This window comes from Lates calcarifer, linkage group LG7_1 (assembly GCF_001640805.2).
Source record: "Lates calcarifer isolate ASB-BC8 linkage group LG7_1, TLL_Latcal_v3, whole genome shotgun sequence".
Lineage (NCBI taxonomy): Eukaryota > Metazoa > Chordata > Actinopteri > Centropomidae > Lates > Lates calcarifer.
In genome coordinates, this window is record NC_066839.1 from 16,931,943 (window position 1) to 16,944,078 (window position 12,136).

Consider the following 12,136-nt stretch of genomic DNA (forward strand, 5'->3'; position numbering starts at 1 on the left):
CGGTTTGATGTAACACATGCACAATAGTTTGGTTTTACCTGTAAAACTGCATTAGCTCTCTAAACTCTGCAGTTTAACTGTGTTTTATCATATTTTACATTTGTATGATGAAGATTTCGCCTGATGTTTGTAGGTGAAGCATGTTGAATGGACTATGTGTGTGTGATACTATTGGATGGTGTGAGGTTTAATGATCAGTGGGTGGCCTCAGAAATGAACTGAACTAGATTTGCATCTTTCAGTTTTCAACAGATTGATAGCTATAGAAATGGCTGCTTGTAAGGATAGAACTTTTATTCTGTCTTTTTTCTGATTTATCCTCGATTTCCACTTGTATTTTCTTAATTTTTAAGGTTGAAAACACAACTCATAAAACACAAAGCCCCTATATACACATTTTTGAATTGTTGAGTGCTCTTATTAGAGCATGTGCTGCTACATATGCTTCAGGTTAAGAGGTGTTGTGGTTGCTTTTGATTTTAGTGAGACTGCTTGTGTGTCTGGGAGGTGTGTATTGGTACCAGTGCTTCATTTTAGTGAGAAGGTGTGAGGCTGTGTTGATCAAAGGTGTGTAGTTTGGGAACATGTTAATGTAGCTCCTAACCTGAGACTTTTTGGCTGGATATGGTGAAACCTTATGGTTCCTAATCAGAGGACACTCAGCCCAGGATCTGTATGTAACCATAGCACATGTGACGTTTACAGCGAGGGAATAAAATGACACTGCTCTGTGCTGGTCCCTAGTGGCTATTAAAGAAACTCTAGCTTTACTCAATTAACATAAATGTCGCTGCCTCAGACACAGTAACATGGTTAAAGAAAAATTCACTTTTATTTGTTTCTGGACAGTCCTTTCTTTCACTGGTTAAATAGAACATCACAAGTAGCCACACTGAGGCCCTGGAGCGTTTGCCAGAGCAGCTTTGTACAACAACTTAGTCACAATTTGAACAGCTTGGTTCATTGATCCAGGGGGAGAATTAAGAAAGTAGTCCTAGAAAGTGGTGAGTAAAGCTGAGGAGCACACTACAAAAAATGCCCAGAAAAGTAGCTGTGAAAATGAAGATTCTGATTCTAAAGAAACTGATTTATTGATCAGTTGAGTGAGACTTGTTGTTTGTCCTCATATTTTTCTGCCAGTTTCCCTCATCCTGGTGACAGAATATTTCTCTAATAATGATATGAAATGCCTTGTTGCATTTAGCATTGTTTGTAGTGTTTGCAGCCTCCAAACTATCCCAGAGAAAAGACCTGAAGGACGATTCAATCAGTAAGTAGAGCAGCAGAGATGAAAATTGTTTTTAAAAAAATGTTGTCAGATGTAGGAACTGGTACCTTTGCAGGGTTTGGATCTGACAATGAGAACGCTGCTGACTGACATCGTCTCCTGGTCTACCAGTTCACCTGTCAAACGTTTGGAGAAAATAACCCCGTTTTAAAGAACAAAATAAAATAAAAATGAAATAATGTATGTATTTACACAGATATCCACACATACGGAGAACACACACAGACATTAACAGTACACATCGATCTGCACATACCCAGACAGTGCATATACCCACCAGAAAAAACAGTTCTAGTGGTGAAATCTCACAGTCAGTTGTTCTCACGTCACTACAATCTAGTCTCCACAGTCACAGATGTGGGGCCACATTAAAAAGTACTTCATCAAATCAAACGTCAACTATTATAATGTGCTTATCACTGCATGCAAGCTTTCCCCAGATGCACGCAAAGATACTGGAAAACAACATGAGCTACTTTGCTGGGTATTATGGCAGTAGAAGTGGATGTATTTTGTTCCTCCCAGACAAGATGGTACAGCAGGGACACTACAAGGTTGTGCCTAAATGTTCGCTGCTGCTCAATGACAGTTCATGTACAAAAACCTCTGATGAGTGATAAAAACATAAACAAAACTGAAGTTGAAAATACAATTATATTTTTACTTTTTGCCCCGGTGTTTCATATGTACCTTTTAATTCTTAAGTATTATCACTGTGACTGGACATTCACATTCACACTCCATGTTCAGTCAGATAACTGACACAAGGCTTTTCTGACAGTTGGTATATTAAGGTATATTTTAACACGTGAGGCATGACATGTAAACCAGAGCCCCACCAGCCTCTGTGGTTTGTTTCCAGTTTGGATGAGAACTAGGGTTTGATCATGTTAGTTAAGACTCATAGAATCCATTTTTCTTGGCTCCACATTGATCATTTACGTTTCAATCAGTTTTTTCTTGGTAGGCAGACTTTTCAACCACAGGGCCTAAAGAGATTTAAAAGAGTCAAGTTACACACAAAATAACTTATTCCCTCCAAACCACAATCACACTGACAAACTGTTGTGATCTGAAAACAATGGCAGAATTTCTCATATTCTCTTATTTTGGCCCTGCAGTGAAAACTAGCTTAGTTCAGTCTGCAGCCACTACTGAAAATGCATCATCACCATGGAAACATTGTTTGAATAGCACAGAGGAACAGTGTTTAACAGACTGAAAAAACAAACAAACAAATAAACAAAAAAACACAACCAATACACAAGTTATGTGACAGACCGTATAAAAGATGTGATAATAGTATGTGTGTGTGAGCAGGAGAGCGTGACACCAGGCGGTGTTTGTGGCGTTTGCGGTGTCCAGTGCAACGGCTTGTTCCCTCAGAGTGAGTCCGCTCCGTTTATGGTTTTTGGACACACTCTTCATTCAAGCGTTGCGCAACTAAACCACACACCATTGCCATGGCAGCAGACCAACAAGTAATACCAATAAAGGTATATATATAAAAAATGTTAAAAATAAAAATAGAACGAATCAGCATGAAGACACGACACCTCAGAGGGTAGGGAGAGCTGGGAGGCCAGTGCTCAGACAGAGGTCAAAGGTTAGTAAAGTTCAAAAGGTCAGAGGTTACCCTGGTCATTTCTTGCCATAGGTGGTCAACATTCAACTCTGTGTACTCATGACAGCCATTATGCTACAGAGCTGAGTGTGGAATTAATTAGAGGGAAATTTATACAATGTTTTACAGGACCAATCATCTTTTTTTTTTTAAGTTTCATTTCATTGAAAAGAAAATGTCCCAAACCAGTTAACATATACAGTATATATAGTTATTAACATATATCACCAAAAGTTCCAAATGAAAATCATCCCATGATTAACAGGTGACTGAACCTTTAAACTCTGGACACAGCTGTGGATTGTGAGCCACATGTGGCCAGAGTTCAGAGGTTTGACGTTTGAAACAACACTACTTCAGGCATTCCTGTTAATGCAATTAACTGAAATGGCGTTTCCCCAAGGCATATTATACATTCATAATACTATGTGAGTGCAAGTGTGTGTGTGTGTGTGTTTGCGTGTGTGGCTGTGTTTGTACTGAAATACCTGCCACAAGATATAAATTATCTGCATGAAAGCAGAATAATGTGTGTTAATAATATGTGTGTGTGTGTGTGTGTGTGCGTTTGCATGGCTCGTCTGGGCTCCTCACGACTGAAGCACATTTCCGTAGGAAACAATTGTACCTCATTGGCTCAACCAAGTGAGCCAATCACCAATGACGGAAGCCAGAACCCCCCTGGGTCCACCCCCATCGCAGAGACCAGAGTTTGGTTGGTTGGTTATAAATGTGTGTGCGCGCTGTGTCTTTATGTGTGTTTGGAGACCGTGGAAAAAGAGAGCCATGGTCAGTTCCACTTGCGGCGTCCTCATGGATGGAGGGGAGGGGATGCGGTTTCCGCGGTGATGAGAGTGACGTGTCGGTAGAGTAGAGGAGGGGAGGAGCTTAAACCTCCGCTCCTTTCAAGCCGATTCGTTCCTCCTCCTGTCAGTCACTGTTAGGCTTCTTCAGGGAGAAGGCAAAGATGTTGAAGTGGTTGCTGAGTTGCTGTACCTGGTAACGGAAAAACCACAATTATTCTGTATGTCGTTCAAATCCATGTGTGTAACTTCAAACATTAATCAGCACAAGACTAAAGCAAGGCATTGTTTCTGAGCTCATAATGTACCCAGAGGAAAAGGCCTTCATGTATTAAAGGGAAATCTAAAAAGTTGATTATCTCAATGTGTGCTCTTACCACTGATACACCGTAGTGTATGTGCGCTAGTATGACAGCGGCTGTCCACAGATACAGCAGTAGCGTCTCGTTGGCGACCACCCCTGTGACTGCTAACAACACCACCGCCAACATGGGCAGCAGCAGCCAGCTCAGCGCCTGGCAACGTGTGTTACTCATCTGACACACAATCAGCTTACACTGCAAGACGAGAGCAAACACGAACACATGAAGATGGGAATTTATGTTGCGCTTATCAAACATATGTGCGTGTGTGTCTTTGTGATTGTGCAAAAGTCTCACCGTGACGTTAGCGAAAGCTGTTCCCACCATGAGGTAGAAGATCCTGGGCTGCAGCTCAAGGATGTTGGATGGAGAGTACACCACCCAAATGGTGGACAAGATGAAGAGGAGGACGGGAGAGAGGAAGGGCAGGAAAGCTTCATACAGACTGCTGTGCTTCAGAGTGTTACTGCGGTAAGCCCTGCATTAACACATGGAGTAAAATGTTCAGAGCACTGGGTGAAAATAACACTCCAATACAATGAAACGAAAATGGAAACTTACTTCAGGACGTTGTAGAGGCTCATGGGTAAGGTCACAGTGAAGGAACAGGCTGGAAATCAACAAACATTAATTAGCCGTTGCTGCTTTTGTGAATCAATTATTCAGAATGACCAATCACAGCTCACCAATGATCATAAAGGTGAAAAGGTCTCTGTAAAGGAGGTGGAACAGGACTGGCTGGTACCATGTTTCCACACCGACCACAGCAGTGACCAAGTAAACCAGGGAGATAGTCTGGAAGGAGATGAGACACCACATCATTAAAAGGCTGCTACATTAATGTGAATGAGTGTTAACGTCTGTATGTGTCTTTACCACTTGGCTGATGTCGTATCCCCAGGGCAGAAACAAGATACCAGTGTTGTATTTCTCCCAGTGAGACAGGATGAAGGAGAACAGCACCACCCACAGGATGTAATACAGCGTGGCCACGCCCACGCCGCTCTCGCCTCGCCCAAATATGGAGTACACGGTGGCCACGAAGAAGATGCAGGCCCAGCTGTCCAGGCCGTGGTCAAAAAGCTCCCCTAGTGGTGTGGAGGAGTTGGTGCGACGCGCCTGTTTACCATCGACACCATCTATACACAACAGAGAGGTGCAGACAGTTACATACGCTCCATGTTTATGTGAACATTTATCTAAAAACATATAAACACACACAAGAGCAGAGATTTTCTTTCTGTCGTCTCACATTTCAGCCAAAGCTGCTGCCCACACTCACATAACTGCATCTTTGAAAACAGCTGCATTCCTACTTCCCACCACTGAATTCACTGTCACAACCTCTGATCTGAGTCTACACCCATTTCTCCACATATGGAAGTATTCTGCAAACGCATCCTCATAAGAAATGCCATATGGAAAGTTGTTTTATTTTAATGGGTCACAAAATGGTCAGCGAGCTGTTAAACTGTAGTCCATGTCTACACGCAAACAAACAGAGGAGGAATTTGACAGTAAAATAAATCTGTGTATTTGACTGTAGTTAGATTCACTGACCAACAGCCTGCCAACCCAACACTTTATGTTGGTTTTTCCTTTAATTGGTCCCAATCTGAATATGTCTGTCAGTGAACGTGTTATATGTATGCATGGAACTTCCACTGTAATTCCAAAAAGCTTAGAAACTTTAGATAGTATTTGTGAAGCATTGCTAAAAATGTCAGGTATAAACAACAACTTTAGAGTGCACATACTGGTGGCAGATATTATTCAGGGGCTCATGTCCAAATCATACCTTAGCATTACACATTCCTGTGTAAATATTGCTCTGTTTAAGTGACTAATCCTGCTTCAAGGACTGTGGTGGAGAGTAATGTGGGTGTAACAAAATTACATCAGTATCTTGCAAAATACAAGCTTCTTCAACTGTCTGGGTTGACTCTACTAAATGGTGAACATTCAACTCAATACTGATTATGTACAACTGCAGTAATTTCAGGATACAGTGTGAATGCTGTAACATGATCATAATCCACAGTCAATTAATTAATTCACAAGGACACCGTCCATCCAGATTTTCATTTAAGTATCTACACAATAAAAGCACTGTGCAAACCCATATTTTCTAGTGATGATTCTGCAGATTGATAATATGGCACCCTGTTGATAATGGTATCCATATTTACCTGATGCAAGAACTATATGACTTTATCTTCCTCATTAACACAGCAACCACACTTTAACAGTGGCACGCGCACACACATACACTAGTTTATCTGAGAAAAACAATCACTAAACACAATTAAATATGTCTATTCCTCTTGCATGCTATGCACAGATTAGTACATCTCCCATCCCTTACTGGCAATGAATGAGTTAGTTCTGTACTAGAAGAATTCCCCTTGAGCCTCTCAAAAAGTCAGAGAGAGGAAAAATAACACACGGAGATTGCAGGGGTCAGGACTCACCAAGTGTATAGGCCAAGAAGTTGAAGATTCCTGCAGCAACCCAGACCCAGCTAGGCACGTGTTCATGTCCTGCAGCTGAGACACAAATAATGTAAATATACATCGTACCACACAGAGACACAGAAGAAAAACTGCGTCAGTCTTTGTTTATGTTTTAGAGATTTTGTTGTAGATGTTAACAGTGAGTGTGTGTGTGTGTGTGTGTGTGTGTGTGTGCGTGTGTGGGACATAGTGACAGCCATGGCCCATCATAAGCAGTAATGTTTCAGCAGTAAATGATGGACTTTGCCTTTCTTAAACAAAGTTACATGCCTCTGGTTCTCTCTGCGTGTTCCAGACCGATGGTGGATTCAACCAGTTTATACCAAGTTTAGGACAACACTCCTGGGGATAGAAGATAAGCAGTGCAGAGGACCTACCAGATGCAGTGAAGTCAAAGTCGTAAAAGGCCAACATAAGGAAGTTGAACACAAGGAACATAAAGCCCGTGAATGTAATGAGGTTTGGAGCCAGCCATGTTGGTAGAAACTGTTGAGAAGGAGGTGGACAAAGACAAAAAATAGTGAAAAACTGTTAATTAACATGTCACTTAGCTCTTAAATACAGTCCTCTCATTGTAATAATAGCACTGATTACATAATGAGACAGTAATTATTTTTGGCACACAGTCTGGGTTATATATCTATTAAGCAGTGATGATTTTGGGAAAAGGAAGATGAATATCTTAAAATTACTCTCAGCTTTCAGTCAAGCAGAGATTCATGTAAAAACAAAGGCCTGATACAGACAAGTAAATAAGTGTGTCAGTGCTCAGACAAGCTATTTACATGGGAACGGGCCCCGTTATCTAACAGAAACACAGTTCAGATGAAGTATATGCCTGCATTCACAACACCACACTGTCTCCAGAGTCCAGAACAGACCTTCACAATCAGACACTGATGTGTTCTGACACAGGGACAAAGAGGAAGGTGTGTGTGTGTGTGTGTGTGTGTGTGTGTGTGAGAGAGGCTGTGTTGTTACTGTATCACAGCAGACAGTTGGAAACCTCATTAATGATGCAGAACACACACACAGCCACACAGATCGAGTTGAACAGGTCTTTCTCACCTTCACCACAAAGTTCCAGAAAGGGTGCATGACATAGACAGACAGGGGATTCGAGTCCACTGCGCTGTACTGCAAACAGATAGAGAATTGAAACAGTCAGGATGTGGTCTTCTACTCTACTTTGGCTGCATTTTTAAGATTGAATTCTCATTGCAAGTAAACCAGGGCTTATGTGACTTCTTCATTGGATAATTTTAGTTATCATGCAAATCAAAACAAACCAGTCTTTGTAACTTTATCATGACGGACAAGTGCGAGTGCTACAGTGAAGTGTACCTTCACTGGAATTCATACAGTTTAAGAGGTGTGTGAGGCTGCTTTTTGTGATGCTAGGCTTTCCTCTTGGGAGTAAATGCCGCCTCTCTGATGTCAGGACTGTATTCTATGATTGTTGTGTTTAAACTTAAATTTTCTCACCTCGAAGTTGACTGGAATCTGCATTTTGTTTTACAAAAGGGTTAATTATTGATTTTTAACTGCACTCGTCTGAAGAGCAGTGAACTCCCTGGAGTTCAAGTTAACCACTATAAACATGTTTACTATTGATACACTAAAACAGCCAACCAAAGGCACAGATTAATTCTACAACACAGCACTGTTTCCTTGTATGTGCACAAGCTTGTGGTGGGCCTGCACAATGAATTATCTTATATGGAAATTTGACAACACTGAAACACTTCATTTAGAATATCCACTGTGGAATAGACTCATGCTTTATCACGCATTCATGATGTTATGTAATATTAAGAGTGTGTTCCTCAAATCAACAAAAATAACCAGTGTGATTAATCATCACCGCATATGCAAAAACACACAGTGCAGCCATAACTCACACCCTCCATCTTGTACAAACATGGTGATACAAATGAAAAGCACATACACGCATTGATAGAGACACCAGTTACTCTCACACCAAGAGAGGTGGCACTGCAGACTGTGCTAAGAGTGACAAAGGATCTGAGAAGCAATTTGAGAAATTTGGGTGACTGAACAATTTTACGCTCTCATGTGCTTTCCACTCGCATGCTTGTGTCCGGGCACATTTGTGCACCTTCTGAGAAAACAACCGCTGTGTCAAAGAGAGACACAATCCTTTCATTCACTGTCATTTGTCATCCTCCAGTCTCTTCCGACAACTGCTGCTTGAGGCACAGTAGCCAACACATGGAGTGAGCCACTTCAAAAGCGATTATTGGTAAAGAGGCCTCTCAACATAAACATCTCAAGGGAGTAGTTTCCTGCAGTAATCATTGGAGGAGGTATTAGAGAGAGAGCCTCGCTGACTGTTACTTGGACCAGGAAAATGAAAAGACACATTACACTCAAAAAACTTCATCAGTCAATACATAGCTTATGTCATATTATTTGGGTTACTCATCCATAAACTTCAGGGATACAGGTCATACTGACAAACCAATATGTGTACAGTGGCCAAGTAAAATGATGTCCCCTTATCAATACTGAACTCTCTCGTGAGATCATTTTAGTGACTGCCACTCCTTTTTTCAGTCCATAGCCTCCATGTATTACCACATCTTTATGGCAATTATCTAAACACTAAAAGGTTTGTGTGACACACAGAGAAGTGGTACTGTTCTTAACATTTTAAAAACGCAATTCTGTGCTCAGTGGAGAGCTTCTAAAAGTGATTTCACATGTGTCCCATCAGTCTACTGGTTCAAGTTGGATGGTTTTCCCCCCTACCACTCCATTACAGCGGCTACTTGGCTTTTCTCTCCCCTCTGTGGCTGCAATAATGGCCTAACAACAGCACTGGCCCTCCACACAAGAAAGAGACAGTCGATGGATCCCTGACATATGCGAAAACACTTGGTAAAGCCTTATTTCATAGCCAAACACTAGCGGAGAGAGAGGGTCGTTAGCTAACTATTAGCACATTTGCGCCAATATCAAGCGCGACATGCTAAATAATGAAACTTCCGGTCATTATTTTCAAAATAAATTGTATTCTTCGTCATGGTGCCCCACAAACCTCTCTGATGGACACTACAGGAAGCTATTTGGAATTGAATTTGGAATCAAAATGTTTGTCTTTATTCACAAGACTTTGAATTATGTGTATAATGCCCATATATCCAGACTCAAGCATCGTCATCAAGCTGCCCCTGTATCCCTCAAGATACTGAGTAAAATCTAGTCAACTCCAAAGGTGCTTTTTAAGTATCGAATGCTGTTCAATCAACAGTAACAAACAACCCCTTAAAGAGTAACAGAATGCCGACAACAGCATAGAAGATACCATCAAAGTGAACCTTAACCGAGCCATGTTGCAATAGCTTTAATAGGCCACTTTAACGACATTATTTTTGAGGGAAAGCTTTAATAACATCCGGAATGATTTTAGCTAACTCTGGTTACCTTCACACTCCTCTTTGCCAGGCTGCAGATCGTGACAGCTAGCTGTGAAACACACACGCGCGCACACACACACACAGCTCAATGGCTAGCTGCTAACATGCTATTACAATCTATTAATCATACCTTATATTTGTCGAAGCCCGCAAGCTGCTCCTGAGTGACATATTCGTAAAGCGCCATGGTGTTATGGTCTGACTCAACGATGAGATAAATGAATATCTCTTCCCTATGAAATGCAAATCCCCAACGTTAGCTGCCGAGTCGAAGTACCATCTAGCTTAGCCGCTTTCGTTCACGCCGGGTGAGGTGATGTCGAAACATTTGGGCCACTCCTATGGGGTGCCAACACTCAGCTAACTGTGCTCACTACCGCCGCCTCTGGCTTGGATGACATAGACAAAAGAATAACTCAAACATTACGATATTCCATGGACTGGCCCAAAATTACACAGTTTTATTTAAATATGGTGTCACTGAGAGGATGAACACAAATGGAAAGAATAACGCTTGCGGAGGTGTTCTGTTTTCGTTAATTAATCACTGAGGTCTGCTGCTCTATAAAGGCTATTTCTATGCTGCTCTTAAACGTGACGTGGCTTTCCCCTGCAGCCGGAAGTAAGACAGATTTGGCTGTTTGCTACTGAGCAACTGAAGAATCGCTGGAACCTAGAGCAAAAACCCTAATTAAGGGATAACGTAAGTAGTAATAATAACTAAACTACATTGCAGATGATTTATTTTTGTAAATATATTGAGGCTTTATATGTTGTTTCCCCCATATTATGTAATATAGCCAGTGTCGGTTCTACCATTTGGCTACTTAGCTAGCTAGCTGAGTTAACGTTACACAGATTGATGCGGCTCTCTCAAAACTGACTTATTTTTTTGGCAGAATGATTTACAACTACGTTAACATCTGCGGTGACTGTCACAGTTACTTAGGTGATGTTGTGAGTCATGCACAACATCTTCATATGCGAAATGAAGCTACTAGCGAAGTGTCTGGTTTATGCGGTCAGAATCACTGTTGTCTCTGTATGATGAATCATCTCTATTAAGATATTATGTTATCAAATGTACTGTAGTAACTTTAACAAACTGTAGATATCATGTTCTCTGTGATGGCCTATCTGTATAAAAGCTACTCTGCAAGTTGTTAATTTCACACCATCATGAAATTAATGTTAACAAGTGATAGATATCTGAAATCCTGAATTGCACTTGGAAAAACGAACAGAGATCATGCAAACTAAACATGATTTTATAGTAAATGGACTTGTGAAATGTCTATCATTCATTTGCTATACATACATTTATTTTAATGAGCAGCCTCCTCACACTTGTTCCATTGTCTCTCTTTATCCTTTGCAGAATGGTGACAGACGTGCAGCTGGCCATATTTGCCAACATGCTTGGCGTGTCATTATTCCTGCTGGTTGTGTTATATCACTACGTCGCTGTCAATAACCCCAAGAAGCAGGAGTAGAGACCCCAGTATGTTTGGAGAGGTGAGTGCAGTCTTTATTTGCCTAAGATGGTTCACTATTGTGACACCTTTTCCTTCTGTGGTTACCACTGTCAGTCATGCCTTCAAACAAATCAGGTTTTTTAACACAAAACTGTATCAATAGTATTAGTATCAATAGTTCTGTCTGTGGTTAAAGGTATGGTATATTAATGACTGAAAGCAGCAAATGTAGTTTTGTTGAGGTAAAATGCACAGAAAGGGTCATCGTGGCACTTGGAGAAGTAGTTAAGTTCAGTACATGGCTAATCAGTTAATACTTGACCACTGAACATCAATGCAAATGTGGAGGAAGCATACTTAAAAGATCATTTACAGTCTTCTTTGCTAGCTGTAGCACATTCAGCTACAAACAGGACTTGTGAAACCATCGTGAAACCACTTAATGTCTTTTTGTCTCTCCACAGGAGAGATGGGAATCAAAGACCACCACCTTGAAAACAACATTCTCAGTCTTCCCATCCTCTTTCCAAGACACAAATTTCTATGTTGTCATGATTGCACAGTAATTTTTTTTTCTAATAAAATGCGTTAAGTAAATTTGCATGGTTGTTTCAGTGAATTCCTTTAGTTA

The 12,136-nt window shown here is 41.0% G+C and overlaps 2 protein-coding genes across 2 annotated transcripts; one reads left to right on the forward strand and one right to left on the reverse strand.

The window, feature by feature from the left end:
* Positions 1-808: 808 nt before the first annotated feature.
* Positions 809-10,467, reverse strand: selenoi (selenoprotein I). The gene is made up of 10 exons (XM_018697927.2): positions 10,161-10,467; positions 7,659-7,727; positions 6,968-7,076; positions 6,549-6,623; positions 4,954-5,216; positions 4,764-4,872; positions 4,639-4,687; positions 4,375-4,555; positions 4,093-4,272; positions 809-3,908 (listed from the first exon to the last, which is right to left on the reverse strand). Exons 1-10 carry the CDS (start codon positions 10,215-10,217, stop codon positions 3,801-3,803), a joined length of 1,200 nt encoding a protein of 399 aa, XP_018553443.1. The 5' UTR covers positions 10,218-10,467; the 3' UTR covers positions 809-3,800.
* A 218-nt stretch (positions 10,468-10,685) lies between these two features.
* Positions 10,686-12,106, forward strand: ost4 (oligosaccharyltransferase complex subunit 4 (non-catalytic)). Its single transcript, XM_018697928.2, has 3 exons — positions 10,686-10,733; positions 11,409-11,545; positions 11,970-12,106. Exon 2 carries the CDS (start codon positions 11,410-11,412, stop codon positions 11,521-11,523), a length of 114 nt encoding a protein of 37 aa, XP_018553444.1. The 5' UTR covers positions 10,686-10,733; position 11,409; the 3' UTR covers positions 11,524-11,545; positions 11,970-12,106.
* The last annotated feature ends 30 nt before the right edge of the window (positions 12,107-12,136 follow it).

What these genes read in the sequence shown, in the direction of transcription:
- ost4 (XM_018697928.2), top strand. Translation starts at nt 11,410, where the DNA reads ATGGTGACAGACGTGCAGCTGGCCATATTTGCCAACATGCTTGGCGTG.